The sequence below is a fragment of the Lucilia sericata genome, unplaced genomic scaffold (genome assembly GCF_015586225.1).
Source record: "Lucilia sericata isolate MDLA Ls3-8-SP2 unplaced genomic scaffold, ASM1558622v1 Contig000015F_arrow, whole genome shotgun sequence".
In the NCBI taxonomy this organism is placed as follows: domain Eukaryota; kingdom Metazoa; phylum Arthropoda; class Insecta; order Diptera; family Calliphoridae; genus Lucilia; species Lucilia sericata.
Window position 1 is genome coordinate 1,361,335 of NW_023994054.1, and position 26,739 is coordinate 1,388,073.

A 26,739-nucleotide genomic window follows, 5' to 3' on the forward strand; every position below is an offset into this window, starting at 1 on the left:
AACATAATGATATCAAAGTACATTATATGTACATGTAATTCCCCATAAGTTTTGAATATGAGTATATTCTTCGTCAATTAACATATATGTGTGTATGTATATGTGAATATGATTGAAAACACAATTACCATTTATACATCGATGCTCATTTAAGATAAGGAAATACCTTGCTATATCTAGTTGCTATCTTTCCATAGATACTCATCTCAAACTTTCGCTCTCTTACAAATTCTCACATGTAAAATAAGGGAAAGCAAGAAAAATTGCATATGTTTGGATTAGGATTTAAAATAGGATTTGGCTTAAATTTATTTAAAATATAGATGTAAGATGTATGTAAGATGTATGTAAGTAAATACAACATAAAAGAATAAACCACGTAATCTGTAGGCGCTCTATTTAAATAAATTACTCAATATATTAAAATAACATTGTTTTTAATAGGTTCAACAATGGTCAATACAATGTACATTATATTATGTATTGTATCCGTATGTGTGGATTTGGGGGAAATGTTCATTTTTCATTTAAGAAACAACGGAAGTTGTTTTCGTTTGTTTGTTGTGTGTTTTTAAAACAAAAATATGTGTGTAATTTGATAGTTTTTGTTTGGAAACAATTTGTGAAAATGTATGAAAACAAGCATGCGAATGAATAAACAGCTTCTCTCTTAGTTTTGACCAAAAATAGCAACAATTATAAATCCGCTTATACATATTTGTTATTTATACTATGCGCCACTTATTTTTGCCTTTTTTCCATATTATTGGTAGATATGCAGGATATTTTTGTGGTTGGCCTTTTTTTAGGGTAATTTGATCATACATGAACATTATGGAAGCTCATGTGAAAAAAATGAATCTTTTGATCTGCAGCGAATTTATATAAGTAAATTTAATTACTGCAATTGGAATACAGATCTTTAAATATGTGTATGTTGTGTAAATATTCATGAATAGTCAGACTGGGTCCATATGTCTTTTTGTCAACAGTACTAGTTTAAATGTCTCCAATCTTTCATTTCTGTGTCAATATAAAAAATACAGAGACAAAAGATGTGGTGTATATATAACGACATTGTCAACAAACATGTCAATATTTAATATTTAAGTTTTTAAAATTGGGTTAGTCAGCCCTGAAAAATGTACTAAATTTTTGTTAACTTAAATAGCTGAGCTGTGAATTAGTTTATTAGTTTTTATCTCATTTTTTTTGTTAAATAAACTTATCATTCAAACAATAGTGTACGACTTAATTTATTTGATTTGGTACCGGCTTAAAGGCCCTAATATTAAAAAAAGTAAAAAAAAACTAGTGACAATGTCGTATAACACCACCTATTACTATTGATATTGCCTACAGGAAAGTTCCATACTGTTATAGAAATGTACTAGTAAATTCCTGATTCTAATGTCACCATATGGATCCATGAGAAGTACCTAGTCAATACCAAGTCAATAGTCATAATGTTACTAGCGGATTTTCAATGACACGCGCATGTTAAATGTCAATAGCACTAAGCCTTGTATGAGGTATAACTCGACACTAGTACTATTGACAAAGTCAATAGCGATTCTGCACATTTTTAATATTGACATTTCCTACAGGGCATAAAGAAATGTGTATGTATATAGATCGACTGTACAGACAATAATTATTTCTGTCCGTATGGATCCATTGCTTTAAGTTATTTATGTCAAAAATATATTTTTATCAACAGGGAAACCAAAACTCTTAAAAAAAGAAGAATGTGTGTTTGTTTGTATGTTTATATGTTTGAACGTTATAGACTACTAAACGGCTGAATCGATTTTATTCAAATTTTCACAGCGTATTCCTATATGTCTGGAATAGGTAATATTCTACTTTTTATTTTGAAATTCCAAGTGGGCGAGGAGCCACGCCTATATTAAGAAAATATTAAATCCGTATATTTTAGATGATATAACAGTTAGAGTCCTCAAATTTTGTCGGAACAACTTTAGTGTCAATATAATTATTTAGGACAAAAAGTAGGCGGACTATCATTAGGGGGCGTGGCACCTCCCATATATATTAAATACAAAAATACGTTTATCTTGGAAACTATTACAGTTAGAATCTTCAGATTTTGCACGAAAAACTTTAACATCCATCTAAACACTTTGGGTAATAAATTGGCGAACTACCCATGAGAGAAGCGGCACTTCCCATATTAATTAAAGACAAAAATTCGTTTATCTGGAAAACTAATGGAACTAAATTCTTCAAATTTCGCACGAAGAACTTAAATATTTATCTGAACATTTCGGAGGAAAAAAAAGCGGACTTTCATCTGGGGGTTCTTAAATCCCCCACATGAATCAAATAGAAAAATTCGTATATCTGAGAAACTATTAGAGCTAGAATTTACATGGAGAACTTTGAAATTCATGTGAACATTTGGAGCATAACGGGCGGACTTTCAATGGGTGGCTTGGAACAACATATATGAATTAAATACAAAATTTCGTGCATCTTGGAAACTGTTATATTATTCAAATTTTTTATAGATAGATAGAAATTGGCGATAGATAGAAATTGGCGACCTTGCAACAATTTGCTTGACATCTTTCATATGTAACATATAATAAATCTGGTATTTATTTATACATATTCCTTTTAGGGTAGCAAAGCACACTGGGTTTAGCTAGTATGCAATAAAAAATAAAAAAATGCTCTTTAAATCCAAAGCCATTTTATGCTTGATCGAGAATTTAGTGCGTAGTCGAATTTTTCTTCGAAATTTGAAAATAAAAAATATTTTAAAAAATAAAAAACATTTAAAAAAATCAAAATTAAAAAAAATCAAAATATTAAAAAAATGGAAAAAATATGCCCTAAAAAACTATCCCAGGGATAAAATATGCCCTAACAAATCTATCCCAGGGATAAAATATGCCCTAACAAATCTATCCCATCTATTCCTATCCAATCCAATATATCTTAAATTGAGACTGAGACGTATAAATACATTATCCATAAGTCCACATATGCATTTGCATATTTGGGGTTCCCTGTTGATCGCTTTCCTTACGCATTTAGAGCCAGTTTTCAACTAAAATATCAAACGCCAATTTATAAGATAAATTACTTTGAAAGTCTTCGGCATTTTATTCATTGGCCGCTTGAACTAGTATACAAAGGATAATAAACAACTTCAGAATATAATGTTTAGTTTAATCGCTAAACTTTAAACTGACTCTAAGTTATCTTTACGCGCATGGGTTGCAGTTAAAACTTTCGTTTAACTTTTCCTAATCCACCACTACAAAAGTTTGTTTGTTTGTTTGGTAGTGGACAACTCTCAATGTCCACTTATAGGCTTGTGGGTATACTCTATACGGTTAAATATGGCGTTCAAGTCGAAAGTGTGTAATTTTGACATTAATCTGAAGAAATCGAGCGTTACAGAGCAAAAACTAACTATTTTTTTTAATGTAATGAAGATACATATGATCTATGAGGCATCGGCAGTATAATTTGACAGATTTTTCACTTTTCCATATACATATGGGCAATTTCGTGTCAAGTGACCCAACTTTTAAAATCGATGTCTTCCGATTTGGATGAAATTTACACAAAAGTTAATACTATTGGATACTATTTTGAGCTGCCACCTTCAAAATTAACTTTAATTAATACCATACGCTTTAATTGGGGGTACATAAGATTTGGGGGCATGGCCGAATATAACACCCTTTCTTGTTAATTTTGAAAGAAGGCTGCAGTTTAGCCCCAATCTTTGTTTTTTCTCCACGTAATTGTCTGGGACCAAATAATGACACCTGATTATAAATATTCCTAAATGCTTTTTCATGCTCTATTCGGAATGGATAGCGCCGATTTGATGTTTTAAAATTTAGAATATTCATTATTACTGTGATTAAGGGTCTGAAGACTGCTGTGGCCATCTTTAAACCTAACTATCAATTTATAACTCTGTATTTTCAATAATAAAAATCAGTTTTTGAACATATTAATATTATTTATTAAAATATTGTTAAAACTATAACTTAAATATTAAAATTAATTTACAAAATTATTTACAATTAAAATAAAACCAAATTTATAAAAAAGTACTATTCGATATCTATAACATCCTCTGGTTCAGGACTTGAAGCATTAGAAGATAGTGTGGAATCATAACATTCTTCTTTTTCACGCTTTTCACGTCGTTCACGGGCACGACGATTCTGGAACCATATTTTAACACGAGTATTTGTCAAATCCAATGATTCTGCCAATTTATTGGCATCTTCAGCACTTAAATAGTTGGAATTTTTATAGGCATTCTCTAGGGTTTGTAACTGAGCAGGCGTAAAAGGTATGCGTGGAAGACGTCCAGGAGTACGTTTGGCCGGTCCTTGACGTAAAGATCTGGGCAACTTTGGTGGATGATAGCGGGAATATTGTAACCAATCCAATACAGGCATTTCCTCCAAACATTGCTGTTGTTGTTCTTGTTGCTGCTGTTGCAATTGTTTCAAAAATTCCAATTTATTTTCATGATCATTTATGACCATCATAAATGGATGAAATTGTGGAATTTTATTATTACGTTTAATAATGCCGAGTGAACGATTAGTTCCTTCATACTTTTCACCGGCTCTATTTAATATATAATCAATACTAAAATCACTCATATTGGAAATAAACAAAAAAATTAAAATAATATTTTAAGGAAGACAAGAGCAGATCCTTTTCAATTGCTAGTAAATGTTGTACTGTGCTAATTTTCAAAAACGTTGCTGATTTTAAAGGATCTGTAGCTAAAGGCTCCTGTTAAAACTCCATTTTTAATTCATTTCAATTTCAACATTTGCCATTTCATTTCATATTGTTGTCTCCTTTTAAACGCAAAATCCTAAATTCATTGAAATATTTGCGGTTTGCAGCTCTATTTACACACATACAAACAAAAAGGGGCGTAACTCATGCCACACTACTCTAGAGTCTAGATATATTATTCGCCGTACTTGAAATAAATTACAAAAACAAATACTTTCAGTAGTTTATCAGGTAGTAAATGAATCTGTTATCATCTTATCGCCATTCATACGAACAGACAACAGACAAGAAACCCTCATCAAAATGTAACGCGCCCATTTAAACAATATTGCTGAAATTGTATCGGTTTTTTAGGCATATCTTATGCAAAATATGTTTTGGATTTTCTTTTTTAAAGTCTCATGTATGATTGATTTTCGTTACAGATTAAGCCAAAGCAGTATATTACATTTGTATTAGATGGGAAAATAAGTTGAAAAGCATATTTTGATATGTTTTGATTGGAAAATAATTATAAACATGTTATTTATAGTCGTGTAAACATAACAAAAATAATATAAATTTACTTAAGCCTTTCAGTATAATACGAGTGCAAAGAATTATATAAGCGAAGTATTACACGATATGAAAAATTACAAAAGGTACATATACACTATCGGACAAAATAAAGTGCAAAAGTGCTCATGCTACATTATTTCATCGAAAAATCGGTTAAATGATTATTGAAAATGGAATTTTTTTTCAAAATCATTTAGTTTATATACAATGTTACAAAAATAACAATAAAACTAAATTATTATGCTCAAAATTTTTCTGTATAACATCTAGAATTAAAATAAATTCACTTTTTTGTCGGACAAAATAAAGTGTAAATTTTATATATCATTATTTAAAATTCTTGTATATCAAAATTTTTTATCTATTTTGGTTCTGATTTGAATATCTGGATCTACTCAAGCCATTTTTGTAATTTTTTTACCATTATTATTCGCAATCGCTTTCACTTTGCTTGCTTTCTCCCATACTATTATTTTCAAAAGAAATCCGTTTTTGTTCGCTATTTCAGCGGAATTTTGTGATCAATTGTGGTCAAATATTAATCTATTAGATTTAGGGCGATGCTCTGAGCAGGTCATTCAAATTTTTCAGTGTTTTTTTTCTTACAATAATGTTTTTGACCTTAGTCGTATGTTTGAAGTCATGAATCGGTTGAGGCATTAAGTCTCCCAAACCCATTTTTACGGCATTTATTTCAAAATTTTTATTAAATACGCTCGTGAATTGCTCATTTGTTATTGCTTACTCCATTTTCACTAAGATTCTCGCTCTTAAAGTTGAATAATGTAACAATACCGATAGCCCTCCACCATAATGTTTAAAACCTGGGGTATTGTTTTTAAAATTTTGTATATTGAAGGGCTTAACTCGCACTCATTGTCGACATTTCAAAATTTTCGGTAGAAATTGGGACTCATCTGACCAACTACGTAAATTTGAGCTAAAAATTACGAAATTAAATACTAAAATCGAAAAAATTTTTAAGCTTTTAAATATGTTGGTGAAAGATTGAAGGTATGGGTCAGTTGACTCTTCGTATGTGTCCAATTTTTAACGTTAGGTGTGAGGAACCTAGGTGAAATTTATTCAAAAAGCTCCAATGAACACTATATAAGCATATTACAGTCAAATCTTAAGATCAGTGCCTTCGAAATGGACTTGGGCAACTTTATATTTCGGCAAGATAATAAGCTTAAGCACTTGTTAAAGTTAAAAAAATAACATTTCTGTAGGAAAAATCACTGAAAAATTGGAATGTCCTGCTCAGAGCACCGCCCTAAATCCAATAGATTAACTTTGGACCACAATTTATCAAAAAATTTCGATGAAATAGTGATCTAAAACGTATTTCTTTTGAAAATTATCATATGGGGATAGCAAGGGGAAGGGAAGGCGATTGCGAATAATAATGGAGAACAAAATTACCAAAATGGCTTAAGTAGATACAGATGTTAAAATCAGAACCAAAATAGATAAAAAATTTTGATATACAAGAAATTTAAATAATGATATATAAAATTTACACTTTATTTTGTCCGACAAAAAAGTGAATTTATTTTAATTTTAGATGTTATACAGAAAAATTGTAAGTACAATAATTTAGTTTTATTGTTATTTTTGTAACATTGTATATAAACTAAATGATTTTGAAAAAAAATTCCATTTTCAATAATCATTTAACCGATTTTTCGATGAAATAATGTAGCATGAGCACTTTTGCACTTTATTTTGTCCGATAGTGTATATATACTCTCCACGCGACCTATTGCAGTTTGTAGGTCAAGTAGAGTAGTTTATAACACAATTTTTCGAATTTTTAATATACCAAAAAATCGGGATTTTTCCCAAAATTGTTGTGGAACTTAAAAGTTTGTTAAAAATATAATAATTTAAATATGGTGTTATGAACAAACTACCGTTGGTCACGTGGAGAATATATTTCATTTTTGTAATTTTTCATATGATGTAATAGTTTACCACTTAAAACACACACACACCTAAAACTAGGGAATTTTATTGTAGCTCCGAATTATGGGATTATAGTCCGAATTATGGAACTAAGTGTCACAATTAATGACATCTGTGCTAAGCGACATATTTAAGGTCAAAGGTAATACAAATCAGATTAATTTAAAACCTCACTTATTATACATCCTATAAGTTAATATGTTATTACCAGGGAAACCAAAAATATGCTCTAAAATTTTTTAAGCGCATTAAATTTGCAGTGAAAAACTCACCAGTAAAAGTGTTATAATAGGCTATGCCGAATCTTATGTGCCCACCATTAAAGCGTGAGTCGTAAAGATAAAAGGTTTATAAAAGGTTTATAAAACAAACTTTCCATTAAAAATTTATTTATAACAGTTTATAAAATAAAAGCTTGTTTATGAATAAGGCCTAAAACTTGTTTACTGAGAATTTCATTTCTAAAGTGGTATTTCTGAACCTGTAATGCGCGTTAAAAACATTTTTTAAGAAAGACTTTATATGAGGGGTAGGATCAAATACGAGCCGATCGTCATAAAAATTGGCACAGAGATTTTGGTTAATATAAAACTTATTTATGTAAAATTTCATCAGTATTCTGGTATTTTTATGCCAACTATGAGCTTTGAAGTAGGAGGCCTTTTATAAGAAGTGGGGGTCAATTATGAACCGCCCCTCATAAAATTTGGTAGAGTGATTTTGGTGCTCACAAAACATTTGTATTGTAAATTTCATTGCTAAAGTATTATTTTTTAGCCAGTAATAAGCGTTAAAGACATTTTCTGAGGGGACCTTATATGGGGGGTAGGATATAGTATTATGCACCGATCTTCATAAAATTTTGTATAAAACTTGCGTATGACGAATTTTATCACTGTACTGGTCTTTTTAAGCCAGTTATGAATGTTTGAACTGTACACCAGGGGGCCATTTGTGTGGGGTCTAGGTGAAATCGTGAACCGATCTTGCCCATTTTCAATACCAAACTGACCGTATCAATAAAAAGGATTTGTGGAAAATTCTAGCTTTTTCTGTTCCTGCTCTATCGTGTTTTTAACAGACTAACAGACTTACTTTTGGTCTTAGGCCAATATTTCAATACCAAGCAGATATAAAGAACATTTATGGATTTTTTTTAAAGTAGAGATAAGAAACAACTTGCCCATTTTCAATATCAAACTGCCCGTATCAATAAAAAGGATTTGTGGAAAATTCTAGCTTTTTCTGTTCCGGCTCTATCGTGTTTTTAACAGACTAACAGACTTACTTTATAGAAAACTTTCTATAAATAAAAATTTATCAAAAATTTTCTACAAAGGGAAACTTTATGGGAAATTTTGTATAAAATTTCCTATAAATAAACATGCTGAAAACTTTTTCTAATTAAAAAATTTTTGTAAAATTTTGTAAATAATTTCCTTGGAAATTTTCGATATCTGTAAGGCATACCTATAAAAAATTTCAAAAATAAGTTGATTCTTGGAATACTTGAATGTACATTCTTAAAAAAACACTCTATTGATAAGATTTGATTTAATCATTTCCATATTTTATCTTTATTAAAATATAGACATTATTGCGTTTAAAAACTTTTAAATACAATTTCTTTTTAACTCATAAAAAAGTTATTAAAAATAACAATATTGAATCATTTTCCAAAGTTTATTTATTTGGCGTACTTATGTATGTATTTTACTGGCTAAGTCTTAATGTTAAATAATTAATTTACAATTATCAAGTAGATTTGTAAATATTTACAATTATCTTTAAATGCAAGCTATTAACAATATTATTCTAATGGTAAACTGGATCTATGAACCAGGATTTTTTGCCATTTATATTTCTTTCAAAGGAACATACACATCATAGGCAAATATATGTCATCTTTGCCTATGATGTGTATGTATATAATTTTTTTTAATTTAACAATTTATAAATATCACATAAAAATTAAATTAGTGGAATTAGAAAGTAGATCGTGATTTCAATCTAATTAAAATTTTTGACAAATGGAATGACAAAATGTTTTTTAGTCGTGTTTCTCACACAATTCGATCTGATATATTTATAGAAAATAGTACAAATTGGATTTTAGTCAGAAATAGCCAGAACTAAACTGTAAAACAATAAAGCAATTTAAAATTTTGATTAGTGAGAAAGATGGAATAAAATGTTTGTTTAACTTTAATAAAATAAAATTATATTAATTTATCCTTTATAATGAAAATACTTACAATAACTTCATGGTAATTTATAATAATTTAATAAACAATATAATTGCAGTTAACTGCTTAAAAGGAACGAAAAAGCAATGTTATGGTATAATACAATAATTGTATCAAAATCATAGCAAGAAGTTTCATCCCTATTTTTTTTTAAATAGAAGAGAAGAGAGTATAAATACAATAATCGTTAAAATCTCCAAGGATCAGTCAACGTTAATAATAAAAACTTCTTTCTATACTTGCATCCATCCATCCATACATATACAACACAATTAGGTTTGTTGATGGTTTGAGTAGTAAGTAGTATTTGTCGGAAATAATAGTTTTGGTACGAGTAATTTGTAATTTGTTGAGGTTTTGTTTACAATAACATTGTTAACAGATCGTCAATTTTGATAAGACACTTGATACTTGACGATACAAACGAAATCGACTATCTCTTTCAGCTGAGATTCAATAACAATAGAAAACTGCAGTAACGTTTAACTCGATGATGGCAGAGCATAAATTATGGGAAGGAAGTAGTAGTTAAATGTAATAACAGTACATAGTAGATTGATGTGGCAAAGATATCGACCACACCAATTATTATTTATAATTTGTCCATCCCCTTTTCTTTTCATATGCTATTTGTACTTTGTTTGATTTCCTTAATTGTTTTAGTTAATTATTTTGGCAATTTTAAAGAGTTCTTGCAGATGCAATATTTTTTAGCCTGTTTATCATCTATACATTTGGCGGTTTTTTCATAAAGACTTTGTCTACTAATGTCATCAACATTTAGTATAATACTTTTGTTTTGTCTATTATAATCCAGGGTGGCACTAAATAGTGTCTTTGGTTCGGTTTTGGGATCCGTTGCAAAATCAATTACATAAGTGGTTATGTATTGAGAAGATTCATCTGCATCGCTTACTTTGGCATTTGTTATTTCTTTTAATTGCAATGGACTGCATAAAGATGTTATATTTTTGAGTTCATAATAACGATTCATTTCCTCTATAATCAGTTTTGCCACCGTCTTAACCTCTTCATTTTTTGTAGATTCTGCCCTAAAAGGTTTGCAAGTACACCATGTTTCTGGTATGCTGGCATCTTCACAAGTACGATTTTCTGGTATCTCCTCAAATATACTTTGACATTTGGGACAATCAAAAGTTTGCTGCATTTCATAGGTGGGTTCTCCCAATTTCAGCAAATGCTGCAGGGTCATATTTATGTCAAATGGATTAACTAAACGCTTTTGATTGATTTCTAAATTTCTTACGAGTTTAGGATATTCTTGTCGGAACCATTTTGGCAAAGATATGAAAAACATTGGTAAACGTTCTTCCAGAAAACTTTGCGATAATTTTAATAATGGACCCCATCTAACACCATGATCACTGAAGAACATTACCACCGAATTGTCAAATATTCCCTGCTTTTCCCACTCTTTAAAATACTTGACCATAGTGTTATCCATAGTGGCTGAGACATCATAGGAGTTATGACTAAATGAGTTAGTCCAGAAAAATCCAAAGCTCGTTAGATTCTTATAGCGTTTTACAAATTCCGTGCCATAATCATAGACATACTCTCCATATTGTCTACGTCCAACGCAATAATTTAATCCAGCCTTGGTTTTTTTCTTCATCGATTTTTCAATGGCCAGCGCTATGGGACGAAAGTAATAGTCGGTTGGTGGATTTTTAAAACCTTTCAGTTTGTAATTAAATGTTGTAATAGTAGTAGCATCTTCGGCGTAACCCGTATGATAACCATGTTTTTTAAATGTGGTCCATATGAAATTGCAGTTATCAAAACCACCCACAACATATCTGGGATTACATTTGTCGTTGACAGTGTTTCTAGTATAACCTGCTAACATTGGCATCAAATTGGGTAATGTATTGTCGCCAACCTAAAATATAATAAAAAAATACATAATTGTAGTTAAAATTTGAAGCATAGAGCCGAATAAGGGCGTATAAACCATTTGGGAAATTATACAGAAGAGCATAAAAACGTTATGAAACTTTAAAATGATATGTTTTTGATCAACTTTTTAAATATATCCTCAGATATGTATAATTCATAGCTATCCCTCTGAAAAAATTCAAATCACAACTTGCAAAAATCGGCACTCGAAATTTTACTAAAATGGAATAAGGGCATATAACCATATATTTATGTTGAATGTGTTCAGAAATAAATGATTTTTCATGTACTTATTATTAACTAAATAGGATAAAATTTGGACAGCATCAACATAAGAGACCAGAGTATAATTTGCTTAAGTTTCAAGGAAGTCCTTGATTATCCTTTTAAATTATTATTGGAGGTCTGGACAATGTCAACTATAGTTATTAGTATTACATTAATGCCTTACAAGGACAAAAAACTTCTTAACTTAAAACTATTAAAAAATTCAAAAATTGTCTTCTTAATATACAACTCTAAATATTGATATACTCCCTTTTTGATGTCCACATTAGTGCTGTTAAAGTATTGAGTAGTGGGTATCGAGTATCGAGTATTTGCCCTATTTTTTGGGTACTCAATACTAAAAAGTAGTTACTCAATACTTTCAGACTTGTATATGGATTTAACTTATTTAAATTTAACGGCTATGATGTGAAAAAATACAGCTCTAAAATCTAATATAGACCATATCATTATTAGAAATGCAACTCTTAGCAATATCAAATCAATGTAAAAATAATTTAAACACTGCAATAATAGTTAAAAAGTTACAAATATTTATCGACGCTATCTAAAAAAATAAAATGTCTCAAAAGAGGTGTGATGACTGGTCTAACTTTACTTAAAAAAAGGAAAAGTATTGAGTAGTATTGAGTAATCAAAAGTAGTAGAATATTACAGCACTAGTCCACATTGAGATTAATGTTGAAATAAAAGTTTTTTGCAATCTAATAAAATAATACATAGAACTGAATTTGATGCAATTAATATTTATTTATACGATTTTTAACAAGAAATACTTGATCATTTTGATATTTTTAAAAAATAATGTTACAAAAAGTGCTTTTAAAGCTAAATATTTTGGCGAAAACTTCGGATTTTTTAATTTATTTTTTCAGGAATAGATGTAAATAGATCAGATGATCACTATAATGTCGAAAACGCGATTTAGGCGAAGTGGTCTTTACGCCCTTATTCGCATCCATACTTCATTTATTGAAATTAATATTAAAGTATTTGAAAATATTACAAACAATTGAAAATAACTTTAGACCTATCTTATCTATCTATCTATCTATCGAGGAGCGAGCGAGCGAGCGAGCGAGGAGCGAGCGAGCGAGCGAGCGAGCGAGCGAGCAGCGAGCGAGCGAGCGAGCGAGCGAGCGAGCGAGCGAGCGACGGAGCGAGCGAGCGAGCGAGCGAGCGCGAGCGAGCGAGCGAGCGAGCGAGCGAGCAGCGAGCGACGAGCGAGCGAGCGAGCGAGCGAGCGAGCGAGCGAGCGAGCGAGCGAGCGAGCGAGCGAGCGAGCGAGCGAGCGAGCGAGCGAGGAGCGAGCGAGCGAGCGAGCGAGCGAGCGAGCGAGCGAGCGAGCTAGCGAGCGAGCGAGCGAGCGAGCGAGCGAGCGAGCGAGCGAGCGAGCGAGCGAGCGAGCGAGCGAGCGAGAGAGCGAGCGAGCGAGCTAGCGAGCGAGCGAGCGAGCGAGCGAGCGAGCAGCGAGCGAGCGAGCGAGCGAGCGCGAGCGAGCGAGCGAGCGAGCGAGGAGCGAGCGAGCGAGCGAGCGAGCGAGCGAGCGAGCGAGCGAGGAGCGAGCGAGCGAGCGAGCGAGCGAGCGAGCGAGAGAGCGAGCGAGCGAGCGAGCGAGCGAGCGAGCGAGCGAGCGGGGAGCGAGCGAGGAGCGAGCGAGAGCGAGCGAGCGAGCGAGCGAGCGAGCGAGCAGCGAGCGAGCGAGCGAGCGAGGAAGCGAGCGAGCGAGCGAGCGAGCGAGCGGCGAGGAGCGAGCGAGCGACGGAGCGAGCGAGCGAGCGGAGCGAGAGAGCGAGCGAGCGGACGAACCCACGAACGAACGAACGAACGAACGAACGAACGAAACGAAACGAAACGAAAACGAACGAAAGAAGAAAGAACGAACGAAAACGAACGAAAGAACGAAAACGAAAAACGAACGAACGAACGAACGAACGAAGAACGAAACGAAACGAACGAACGAACGAACGAACGAACGAACGAACGAAGAACGAACGAAGAACGAACGAACGAACGAACGAACGAACGAACGAAAGAACGAACGAACGAACAACGAACGAACGAAAGAAAGAACGAAACGAACAAAGAACGAACGAAGGAACGAAGAAGAACGAACGAACGAACGAACGAACGAACGAAGAAACGAAAACGAACGAACGAACGAACTAACGAACGAACGAACGAACGAACGAAACGAAGAACGAACGAACGAACGAACGAACGAAACGAAACGAACGACGAACGAACGAACAACGAACGAACGAACGAACGAACGAACGAACGAACGAAACGAACGAACGAACGAACGAACGAAACGAAACGACAACGAAAGAAAAGAACGAACGAAAGAACGAAAAAACGAAAACGAACGAACGAACACGAAAAAAACGAAGAAACGAAACGAAAACGAAAGAAAAAACGAACGAACGAATAACGAACGAACTAACGAAAAACGAAAAACAACGAACTAAACGAACAACGAACGAAAACGAACGAAGAACGAACGAATAACGAACTAAAAAACAACGAACGAACGAAGAACGAACTAACTACACTAACGTAACTAACTAACTAACGAACTAACGTAACTAACAGAACTAACTACGAACTAACTAACTAACTAACTAACTAACCTAAACTAACTCACTAACTAAACTGAACTAACTAACCTAACTAACTAACTAACTAACCTCACTAAACTAACACCAACTAAACTAATAACTAACTAACTAACTAACTAACCGAACTAACTAACTAACTAACTAAACTAACTAACTAACTAACTAACTAACTAACTAACTAACTAACTAACTAACTAACTAACTAATGTAACTAAATAACTAACACTAAAGATTATTTTAGACTGAAAAAGCTCAACTTTGAAAGCTATACATTTTTACATTCATTAAATAAAGTTTTTTGTGAATTATGAAATTGCTGATAATTCTATTACAAGTGTATAATTACAAGTAATTGTAATTATACCTTCCCTTGCCTACCTATCATAAGAGTTGGAACTAAAACATGGTTTATATTTTCAGGCAATAGTATTATGTACACTGACTCAACAATATTTTATAATATTTTCTAAAATATTTGTCCGATTTACAAAAAAATTGTTTCTCAAGATAGATAATACTGTCCTAATAAATTTTCTAAATGCAAAAATTTTAAATAATACTCAATGTTTTTGTAAATTATTTTTTAATTGCAACATCTCTATAATCAAACTCACAAAAATGTCCGTACAGAAGAAAAACAGTTAAAGGATACAGCTCTAAAATATAACGGTGCGTTAAAATGAGGTGTAGTCTAATATCTTATGTAATCAGGATTGCTTTAAAGTCTTTCCGTTAAATTTTTACTTTGTTTACATTTAAAATAAGTGTAAGAATAATGCCGTTACCAAAAATCCTATCAAAATCATATAATTAATAATTTAAATGAGTAATGAAAGAACATTTTTCGCAAAATATTCTCAAATTGTATGTAGGCCACTATCTTCTCTTTAATATATTAAAGAAATGTACAAATAATCGGGAAAATTGGATGTTAAAATGTATCTGTAAATGCCCAAACTATAAAAAATTTTCTTCATCTAAATCAATATAAGGCATGTGTTCGACCTAAGAAAGTGTTTATTTCAGTAAAGAATGTGAAGAACGCTTGGAGTATCCCGATATTACGCAAACAAAGCGGAATACAACTGGAAAACTATATTTTGTTACAGTTGGAAGTAAGTACAACATTTTCGGATCAGAAAGCCAAAGATTTGTGTGGCGTAAACAAAATGTCGCTTGTGAATTAAAAAAATCATAAAGCAAGTGTGAAATCCATTGGTGGTATTGTGATGATGTGGTGTATAATGTCTGTAGAATGTTTCCAAAACATCATATTCGTGGAAGGACATTGGATAATATAATTTATTAAATATTTTTAAACCACATTTGGAAGCCAATGCAGTAAAATTAGGCATCAGTTCGTTTATGATAACAACCCAAACCGCTTGTCGAAAATTTAAAGTGAATGGTTAGGTGGCAACGTAAAAGAAGTACTTCCTACCCTTTTCAGAGTCGAGATCTTAATCCCATAGAACACATATGGGGAATTTTGAAGAAAAAAACTAGGTAATATAGAGTTAATAACAAACTAATGTTAAAGTATTCAATTCATGCGGAATGGCTGAATATTCACAATGTAATCGATAGTAAATCGGTCGTAATCTGTGAAAAATAGCTTTTAAGATGTTACCCCAAGGCGTATTTCTTTGAACTCACTATTAAAACTATGCTTACCAAATTTAGGACACGTTTAAGTTGTAAGGGTTATGATATACCGACAATTGTTTTGAGTTGCATTCTAGAGGTGTTACAATTAAAAAATAATTTACAAAAATATAGAGTATTATTTAAAATTTTTGAAATTAGAAAATTTATTAGGACAGTATTATCTATCTTGAGAAACAATTTTTTTTGTAAATCGGACAAATATTTTAGAAAATATTAATTGTTTGAGTCAGTGTATATTGATCTTGGCAATGTTAGTTATAAAAAACGTATCAAATCATACAGTAAGGAAATGATTATGTATAACATTGTGCCAAGAAAATAAATTTATTATTTGCTTTATTTTAACGATTTATTATTTTCAAATACGACCAAAATCAAATAAGTACCATTGCGATTTGAGTTTGAGTACTAAAAAATTTGCTAAAAAATTATTATATAGATAATATTGACACAATTGTTAAAATAAATCAAACAACAAAGTTATCTTCTTGGTACAATGGTATAATTATTGCGTAAATATGTATTTATGTAGTTGCCACGTACATTTGTATCAATAACACCTATTAGTTTGCTTTTTAAATTTAGTGGCAACTACATAAATATTTACGCAATAATTATACCATTGTACCAGGAAGATAACTTTGTTGTTTGATTTATTTTAACAATTGTATCAATATTATCTATATAATAATTTTTTAGCAAATGCTTATATTATGTTTTTGGGAATAATAACTATAGAAATTTTTTTTATTTCTGTTATTTTTCCACTACTCCAACTGACGACAAAACAAAATTATAGATGGTTTAACACCTATTTAATATTAAGAGTTTTTGATTTAAACGTTCAAAAGTCTCGCAAACTATGCAGTCTGTGCATTTTCGATTTTCCATTGAATTTGTTATAAATAGTTTGGATTTTTTTTTTGCACAACACTAGGGTATTCTAACGATTAATCGCTCGAATAAATGAAAATTGCCAAATTTCAAATAACGAATAAACCGAATAATTTTTATCAATGAACCGATTAATAAAAACTTACTATTTAACAGTAAAATTTCATAAATTCAATATCTATATAACAAATTTTCTCCCTTTATTTATTCCTTAATTACACAGGCCAACAAAATCAAGGTTTGAAACCAATTCGACTGCTGAAACCGAATTTGATGTCGGTTTTTCTTTATCACTCACAGTTTTCTCGGAAAATGGCATTGAATATTATGTTCATACATACATATTTATATTTCGGACATTTTATATAATTATAAAAATATATTTATTTTTATACCCTTGATGGTGGGTATATTGTTTTTGTCATTCCGTTTGTAACACATCGAAATATTCCTCTAAGACCCATAAAAGTACATATATTCTGGATCCTTATTAAATTCTAAGACGATCTAGCCATGTCTGTCCGTCCAACTGTCTGTCTGTTGAAAACACGATAGAGTCCAAACGGAAGTAGCTAGCGGGCTGAAATAGACATTTTATATTGATGCAGTGTGTTTGGTATTGAAAATAAGATAAGATTCGGTCCATAATTGACCCTAGCCCCCATATAAGGTCCCCTTCAGAAAATGACTTTAATGCTCATAACTGTCTAAAAGAAGCAACTATAGCGATGAAATTCAACATAAACATATTTTATAGAAACCTTAATATCTTTGTAAAATTTTATAAGGATCGGTCCATAATTGACCCTACCCCCAATATAAGGTCCCTTTCAGAAAATGACTTTAACGCTCATAATTGCCTTAAAGAAGCATCTATAGCGATGAAATTCGACACGAACATATTTTAAAGGTCCCCTTCAGAAAATGACTTTAACGCTCATTACTAGCCTGAACTAAAATCGTTCTAGAAAATTTGACGTGGATCGGTCCATAATTGACCAAACCTCCCCCCAAATAAGGTTACTCTCAGAAAATGACTTTAATGCTTAAAAATACAAGTACAGTGACAAAATTCGACAAAAATTTCTCTACCAAATTTTACGAGAATCAGTCCATAATCGATATACATATGTATGATGGTAAAATTATACATAGATATAATAAATGAGAAAATTGTTTTGATAATAAATATAAAAGATGGTGGGTATACAAGATTCGGCACAGCCGAATATAACTTGTTCTTAAATTTAAATCGTTTGAAAACAAAATAATATTTCACTATGGTTTCAAGAAAGTTTTCCAATATTACATAGCATGAGTTTGACCTTCACAGTTTATGGGTTAACATTATTCGAGAAACTTCTGATGTATATTTCCTATTATCTGGAATTTTGTATTCAGAAAAGGTTTTGTATAAAATGCATAAATTTTAGAGTGTTATATTCGGCTGTGCCGAATCTTGTATACCCACCATCAAATCATTGCCGAAAAGGAATGCTTCCTTATAAATAAACTTTGATATTTAAGAATCGATGCTTTTGTTATTATTAAAATAATTTTCTCATTTATAATTTTACCATCGTATGTATATGTATATCGATTATGGACTGATTCTCCTAAAATTTGGTAGAGAAATGTTTGTCGAATTTTGTCGCTGTACTTGTATTTTTAAGCGTTAAAGTCATTTTCTGAGAGGGACCTTATTTGGGGGTTGGTTTGGTCAATTAAGGGACCTCGTCAAATTTTCTAGAACGATTTTAATTTAGGCTAGTAATAAGCGTTAAAGTCGTTTTCTTATATGGGGGGTCAATTATGGACCGATCCTTATAAAATTTTACAAAGATATTAAGGTTCCTATAAAATATGATCGTGTCAAATTTCATCGCTATAGATGCTTCTTTAAGGCAGTTATGAGCGTTAAAGTCATTTTCTAAAAGGGACCTTATATTGGGGGTAGGGTCAATAAAGGACCGATTTTTATAAAGCAATTTAGGTTTCTATTAGGGTGATCGACTCGATTTTTCAACCGGTTTTAAAACCGGTTTTTTCTGCTTTACCAGTGTCGGTTTTTTCTTAATGTTGATTTTTCGAATATCGAATAACCCGGTTTTTTCACTTTTTAAAAACCGGTTTCGAATACTTTTATTTGCTTTGTATTCAAAGATTATTTAAATGAAATTTTTAAGTAAATAATAATACAGCCCGTCTAAATTTTAAAAATATTCGAGTCGAGGAACTAGCGTATATTTTTCTACAGCTCCTTTCGTTAAACTTCTTTGATTTTCCTAATTAATTAAAAAAAATTATTTGTAAAATTGATAACTGTTTGATAAAATTTTATCAATCTTAAGATTATATTCCAATTACAATAATTAATTTACGGCTGAAATTTTATGGAAGTGTTGGAATGCCTATGCAAATTTCCTAAACAGGGCTTTTAAAATAAGCTAGGATTACATAGTACCTTATGTTTAACAGAAGTGTCCCACTTTTTTCCTATTTTTTTTATATTAAAGAAATAATGTAAATCAGACGACTAGATCTAAAGTTATAATCTTTTAAACTGTTAAAAATCATTTCGGGCCATGTTTTATTAATCAAATTTAAACATAAACATTAAGTTTTTTAAATTAAAATATATTTTTTTTATTTATAATGAAAAACCGGTTAACCGGTTTTTTCTGTATTTGAAAAATATCAACCGGTTTTTTTTAAATGTCAACTATTCGAACTATTCGAAAACCGGTTTTTGGAAAATGTCGAATAATCGATCACCCTAGTTTCTATAGAATATTTTCATGTCGAATTTCATCGATATAGATGCTTTTTTTAGGCAGTTAAGCGTTAAAGTCATTTTCTGAAGGGGACCTTATATGGGGGTAGGGTTAATTATGGACCGATCCTTATAAAATTTTACAAAGATATTAAGGTTTCTATAAAATATGTTCATGTCGAATTTTATGGCTATAGCTGCTTCTTCAAGGCAGTTATGAGCGTTAAAGTCATTTTCTGAAGGGGACTTTATATGGGGGGTAGGGTCAATTATGCACCCATTCTTATAAAATTTTACAAAGCGATTTAGGTTTCTATAGAGGGCTAGGCGAAATCGTGGACCGATATTGGCTATCTTCAATACCAAACAAACTGCATCAATATAAAATGTCTATGCAAAATTTCAGCCAGCTAGGTACTTCCGTTTGGACTCTATCGTGTTTTCAACAGATAGACGGACGGACGGGCGGACAGACATGGCTAGATCGTCTTAGAATTTAATAAGAATCCAGAATATATATACTTTTATGGATCTTAGATGAATATTTCGATGTGTTACAAACGGAATGACAAAAAAATGGGGGGTATATCTTTTTTGATGGTGGGTATAAAAATTAAGTGGTCGAATTTTTGCACTTCAGAGACGTAGAGCCACTAACTAGTTAACGTAGTTCTATCGATTAAATTAAAGAATTAAATATTTGAGACCCAAATACACAGTCACTAATATATTGTAAAAAAATATTGTAAAAAAAAGCAATAAGACATCCAGTTTCCTTTTATTCGATTAAGAAAAAAAAATTAAATTATCCGATTAATAACCGACTAAAACACTGTTATATTTCGCCTTTGATAAGTCCCGAACTACCATTTTAACATGATCTTGTTCTACGAAGAAGTCAATCGTCACTCCATACCCTACATAGAGACAGTTAAAAGTAGTCACCCAGTAAAAATTGGAGCTTACATGCAAGCAGGTTTGTAAGGGAACGAAGCTATTTTCTCCCTTACAAACCTGCTTCGATAAGGCATGATTTTTATATAGCGAATTCCCACTTGGAAGCATTCCCACTAGTAAGCTTAAATATTATTTAAATATTTCACTTACAATCTGCTTCTCTGTAAGGGATAGTAGTAAGCTTTTAATTTTTTCAGCTTACATTATAAAATTACTCCTATCATTGGTATTCCCTTATTTCCTGCTTCTCAGTAAGGCTTAATAGTAAGCGAATACAGATGCAGTTACTTCCCTTTTTAGCTTCCTAAAGTCTAAAAATTTTTTACTGGGCAGTGGATGACAATGCCCAAATTGCTTCGTGGAACTCAATCATATTACTAGCTTCTTAACTAATTACTTTACTACTGTCCTAGGTATATGGACATTTACTTGTTCTGGGAGAGAGTCAAGTGTCTCCAAGCCAGCTATTACAGTAGTGTTAAATAACCAGTCAGTTGAAGTTTATTTCGAAAAATTATGAAAAATGTTATATGTAGTTTCCCATATACATACGGGAAACTACATACGTAGTTTTTTCAACAAAAATTTCATATTGAGAGTTAATTGGTGATTAAAACAATAAAAATTTTATACATATCAATCATTTATAACAAGACTGAAACAAACCAAAAATCGGGGCTTTTGAGCTGTGTATTACAAATTACATACATATAGGCTATTTTAAAGTATTTCATATAGTTTTATCTATTTTTAAAAAGTACATTTAATTTAAATTAAAAATAAATAAAAAGTAAAAAGCTATGAAATGAATTTGTATTTAATTACCTTATTATAACCCAACAGTTCATACCAATTATTTTTAACAAGATACTTTAACATTTCCGGCATATTTCGTCGAAAATTTATGCGCGATAAAGTATCTATACCAATCATTAATATACTTGGTTTTCGACGTTGAACTGTAACATTTTTAGATTCCTGTTGGATTATGGTTTTATTCACTTGTATAAAGGAAAATGCATCTTCCTGTAAAGTGGATTTTTTAGATTTCGATTTACAATTAACAATAATACCGTTAATATGCAATGGAACCACAAAATCTTGATGGAAATTTGTACATGGCAGTAATCTGTAAATAAGAAAAATAAAAACAATTTATTAAAAATAAAAATAACGGGTAATAAAGCGATTTTGTAAAACTATGGAACTGATATACATACATAAATATTTATTTCTTTTGATATACAAAACAGAACATTTCGTCCAAGATATATTTATCCAGAAATATAGAATAAATTGTGGGGGTTTTCGCAATTTTGATCTCTGATATTTATTGGCCGATTTTTCAGATTTAAGAAGAAAATTCTGATAAAATAATACGACAACTGGGGCCTTTAGAAAATTAGGCGGACAGACAGCAACCGTTTTAAAGCGATGAAAATGTTATTTACGTTAGCTTCCATGAATTATACATACATTTATATATAACGGTATTTATACTTATTTCGGTAACGTTATCTTAGTGGTAACGGTATAATATGTAAACCTGCTAAACATTATCAATTTATCAAAGTTTTATAAATCAAATTTTTTATATAGTTAGTAATTATGTGTAATCTATGTTCTTTGTACAATGTACATACACTATTCTATTTAAAAGAATATGATAAATTTCTGATTTGAAGAGAAATAAAGTATGTATATGGAATAACACATACATAGTTTTGCCTTTTATCAAAAAATATTTTTTATCTATAAAAATATACATATGTACATATAATTTCTATAATGGAATACATAGAGCAGAAATTCTGCTTACAAATTAAGTTACATACATATGTACAATGAACATATATTAGATTTGATTATTATGTCTGGAATAGGTAATAGGCTACTCTTTATTTTTAAATTTCAAGTGGGCGAGGAGTTACGCCCATATTAAGAAAATATTAAATCCGAATATTTGAGATAATATAACAGTTAGAGTCCTCAAATCTAGTCGAAGCTACTTTAGTGTCAATATGATTATTTAGGACAAAAAGTGGGCGGACTAGCATTGGGGGCCATGGCACCTCCCATATAAATTAAATACAAAAATTCGTTTGTCTTGGAAACTATAACGGTTAGAATCTTAAAATTTTGCACGAATAACTTTTACATTCATATAAACATTTTGGGTAATAAATTGGCGGACTACCCATGAGGGGAGCGGCACCTCCCATATGAATTAAATACAAAATTTCGTTTATCTGAGAAACTAATAGAATTAGATTCTTCAAATTTTGCACAAATTACTTTAATATTCATCTGAACATTTTGGGGGGAAAAGGGCGGACTTTCATCTGGGGAGCTTGAAGCCCTCAAATGAATTAAATAGAAAAATTCGTATATCTGAGAAACTATTAGAGCCAGAATCTTCAAATTTTACATCAAAAACTTTGACATTCATGTGAACATTTAGAGAATATCGAGCGGACTTTCAATGGGGGCTTGACACTCGATTTCATATAACTTGAAAACTGTTAGATTATTACAATTTTTCATAGATAGATAATAGAAATTGGCGAACTTGCAATAATTTGCTTGGCATCCCTCATATGTAACATATTGTAAATTTGGAAAACTATTGTAGTTAGAATCTTCAAAATCGTTAAGTGGGTTTTTTACTTATATGTATTGCTTTTAGGGTAGCAAAGCACATTGGGTATAGCTAGTAATTTATAAATATAGAAAATTCTACTTAAAAGTTACAAAAAAAAAAACAAACATAGTATAAAGTATAAAACTTAAACACCAGATACAGGACGAAGCTACACCACCATACTGATGAGGATATAATACGTTTGTGCTGATATATGTAACTCTCAAAAAGATAATCCGTCCGTTCCGTTGTACCTCAATACTATTTCATATATTCTATGTCCCTGCAAAACTACCTAACATTACAATGACCTATGTGAGCACTACGCAATCCTTCCAATTGCGTAAGCAATTTGTTTATGTTAAAACAATACAAAACTGATTACTTGAATCGGATGAATCGATTAAAACTTTTTTAATAAATGGTTACATTTTTTTTTCGTTGCCCGAATTTGCACTGATGACAACAAATTGTTATGTTCGAATATTCGAAATTAAGTTCGAAAATTCGTAATGTTCGAAAAAAATTGTATGCTTATAAATTATTTATTATGTCAAAAAAACTAACAAAATATTTGCAAAAAAATTTTCGTATAAATATTGAAGCTAATAAAACCACTTCCCGAGTATCGAACTGGCTAAAATTTGGCAGTATTAAGTACTATTAATGACAATACCATATTATGTTTTAATATTCGAAATTAAGTTCAAAAATTCAAAGTAATGATCGACAAATTACCTTGAAATCATCACCATTTACAAAAATATTAATTTAGGCTAAGTACCTCCATTTCCCGGTTTACTCACTGCATACAACTTGATTTAAAGCACACAAACATTCGTATTACTTGTATCGTTTGAACTGAGTATTGACTAGAACTCGTTTGTATCAAATATACATATATACTACGCATTTTCATTCATAACATGTAAATGTATGTGTGTATGTATGTACTTCAAAGAAAAACATTACAATATTTTTGGGGAATTTAATAATAATTATATACATAGTATATGCACACATAAAACACTATCATATCTAATCACATCTATTTTATTGCATGCATGAGATAATTATATGTCGAAAATTAATTGTGGAAATTTATTTAACAAGTTTAAATATATTTTAAAAAAATATTTTGATTATTAACAAGGTCATTCTTTAATTTTGTTTGAAAATTATCGAATATAAACTTGCATGTTAGTTAATTTGTTTAAATGCTTGTAAAATACAATATATCTCGGCTTTTACGAATAATGCAGCATAATAATTTAAAACCAAATTATAAGTTATTTAGTTAAAATTCGGTAAAGATTATGGGATGACTTTTTCACACAAATATTCTATATTGGTACTTAATATCTGAATCAATAAATTTGTCGACATAGTCAAATACAAAACATTATTCTTTATATTTCCCTATAATATTACACATTCGTTATAAACGAGTTTTACTGTAGATTAAAAAAAACACAACTTACTTAAAACTAGCATCAACATTTGAACCACTTCCGCTACGTAGTATTTCTTGATAGCAGCACAAAACATCCTCTTCTATAGGATTCGATTTATTAGTATCTTTTCGTAATTCTTCAGCTATTGTATAGTTAATATGTAAATGATATTGGTAATCGAGCTCATTAAAGGAAGCCCTTATAATGGGCTGATCTTTGGTGCAACCCGTACTATGTTGAGGTTTAAATATCTTGCGAACATCAGATGTGAATGGATCTACATAGGGTATATGACAGTGGCTGGTGTTAATGAAATATTTTTTTAGCTCATTTGTTGGGGAAGAAGGTTTTACATCAGGTATTTTAAGTGGTGGTGGCGTCATCGGCTTTGATGTTGTTGTCGTAGTAGTGATTCTAGATATTGGTGGACCAGTAACTATTTCTGTAGTTTGTAATAATGTTGAGGTAATTATTGTATTATTTAAATACATTGCAGTTGTTGTTGTTGTTAGGTTTTCTATTGTAGCTATATTATTGTTATTACTATTTAAATTAATTGATGTTGTTGTCGTTGTTTTTGCATCATCTTTAAAATTTGTTTCTAATTTTAATGTTGTTGAATCCACATTATTATAATCATTAGTTTGAATATCATTATTATTCTCCATTGTTTTTTCATCTTTATATAATTTCTTTGTCGTAATTTCATAATAATTATTACTAGCAGCTGTAGCATTATTAGTATAAGTGGTATCAGTAGTAGTAATAAAAGTAGTATTATTAGTAATATTACTACTACTAGTGGTTGCCAAATAATGATTTTCCTCAACTATAGTTTTGTTTACGAAATCATAGAGTATTGTTGTTGCTGCTAAAGAATCCTCTTCATATATATTGGTGACATTTTCAAATATATCGGTTTCATTATAATTAATATCTGTACGATTGTGATTCTGTAGCCAATTTATAATAGTTTCAAAATTATTTATCACATAAATTGCTTTAACAATTATAAAACATATAAGTAAAACTTTTAACAACCAATATTTTTTAAATTCATTAGAAACACTTCTATACGTATCAAAATTTGAATCTGTTATTGAGGGATCCTCATCATTATTTTTTAATGGTTGATATTTTATATCATGCATTTTGTTTCCTTTTTTTTTTAATTGTAAATTTTCACAAGGTCAACTTTTTTCTAAATCTCATATTTTATTTATAGTAATTTTTATGCAAAATTAATTTTTTATTATTTATAATTATTATTAAATATGTGTAATTATGATCACTATTAAGTATTCAATTTGTTTAATGCACGATCGTTGCGTCTTATTTCAAACGTCTCAGATTAATAACTGAAATACATGTGTATGAATAAAAATATTTTCGTTGGTTGGTTGGTTGGTTGGTTTAGTTTTGTTTGCTTCGTAAAGCATTTTATCCATAGAATTCTTATCACTTAAAGGTTTGAATTTAGTTTTCTGAACGACAAGCTGAAAAACATTTTGTTCTCTTCAAATCATTTCGAATAGTGTTTTTACAGTTGTGAACATAATGAACTCAACGATCATATGATTTTTGATTAATTTGAAATTTACATTTTGTATTTGAGAGCTTTATTAAAACTAGCTATATATTAGGATCAGCATTCACGAAATGGTCACTACTTATGTAGTGCTTTTTGTGGAAGTAGGAAATCATGTTGTGGTAGGAAGGCTAGGGGGACTAGTGTTTAGAAAACATTTGTTTTAAATGTAAAAATATTTGTTGTAACGGAAAAAATTTTACATTTTAACCAATTTTGTGATAATTAATCGAATTCTTTCACAGATGTTCTATATTTGATTGGGTTAACATTTAGCACCAGTTAATTTTAGACCCGATGGAATGAATAAATTTAGACTCACCAAAGAAAATTTTCCTTTTCAGGGATAGTCAA

General features: G+C 30.8%; 2 protein-coding genes across 2 annotated transcripts; both read right to left on the reverse strand.

The window, feature by feature from the left end:
- Positions 1-4,100: 4,100 nt before the first annotated feature.
- On the reverse strand, positions 4,101-5,756 carry LOC119605846 (homeobox protein MSX-2). Its single transcript, XM_037959174.1, has 2 exons — positions 5,735-5,756; positions 4,101-4,669 (listed from the first exon to the last, which is right to left on the reverse strand). The coding sequence occupies exon 2, from the start codon at positions 4,662-4,664 to the stop codon at positions 4,101-4,103; it is 564 nt and encodes a 187-aa protein (XP_037815102.1). The 5' UTR covers positions 4,665-4,669; positions 5,735-5,756.
- A 4,454-nt stretch (positions 5,757-10,210) lies between these two features.
- Positions 10,211-26,142, reverse strand: LOC119605609. Its single transcript, XM_037958822.1, has 3 exons — positions 24,825-26,142; positions 21,528-21,831; positions 10,211-11,484 (listed from the first exon to the last, which is right to left on the reverse strand). Exons 1-3 carry the CDS (start codon positions 25,946-25,948, stop codon positions 10,249-10,251), a joined length of 2,664 nt encoding a protein of 887 aa, XP_037814750.1. The 5' UTR covers positions 25,949-26,142; the 3' UTR covers positions 10,211-10,248.
- Positions 26,143-26,739: the final 597 nt, after the last annotated feature.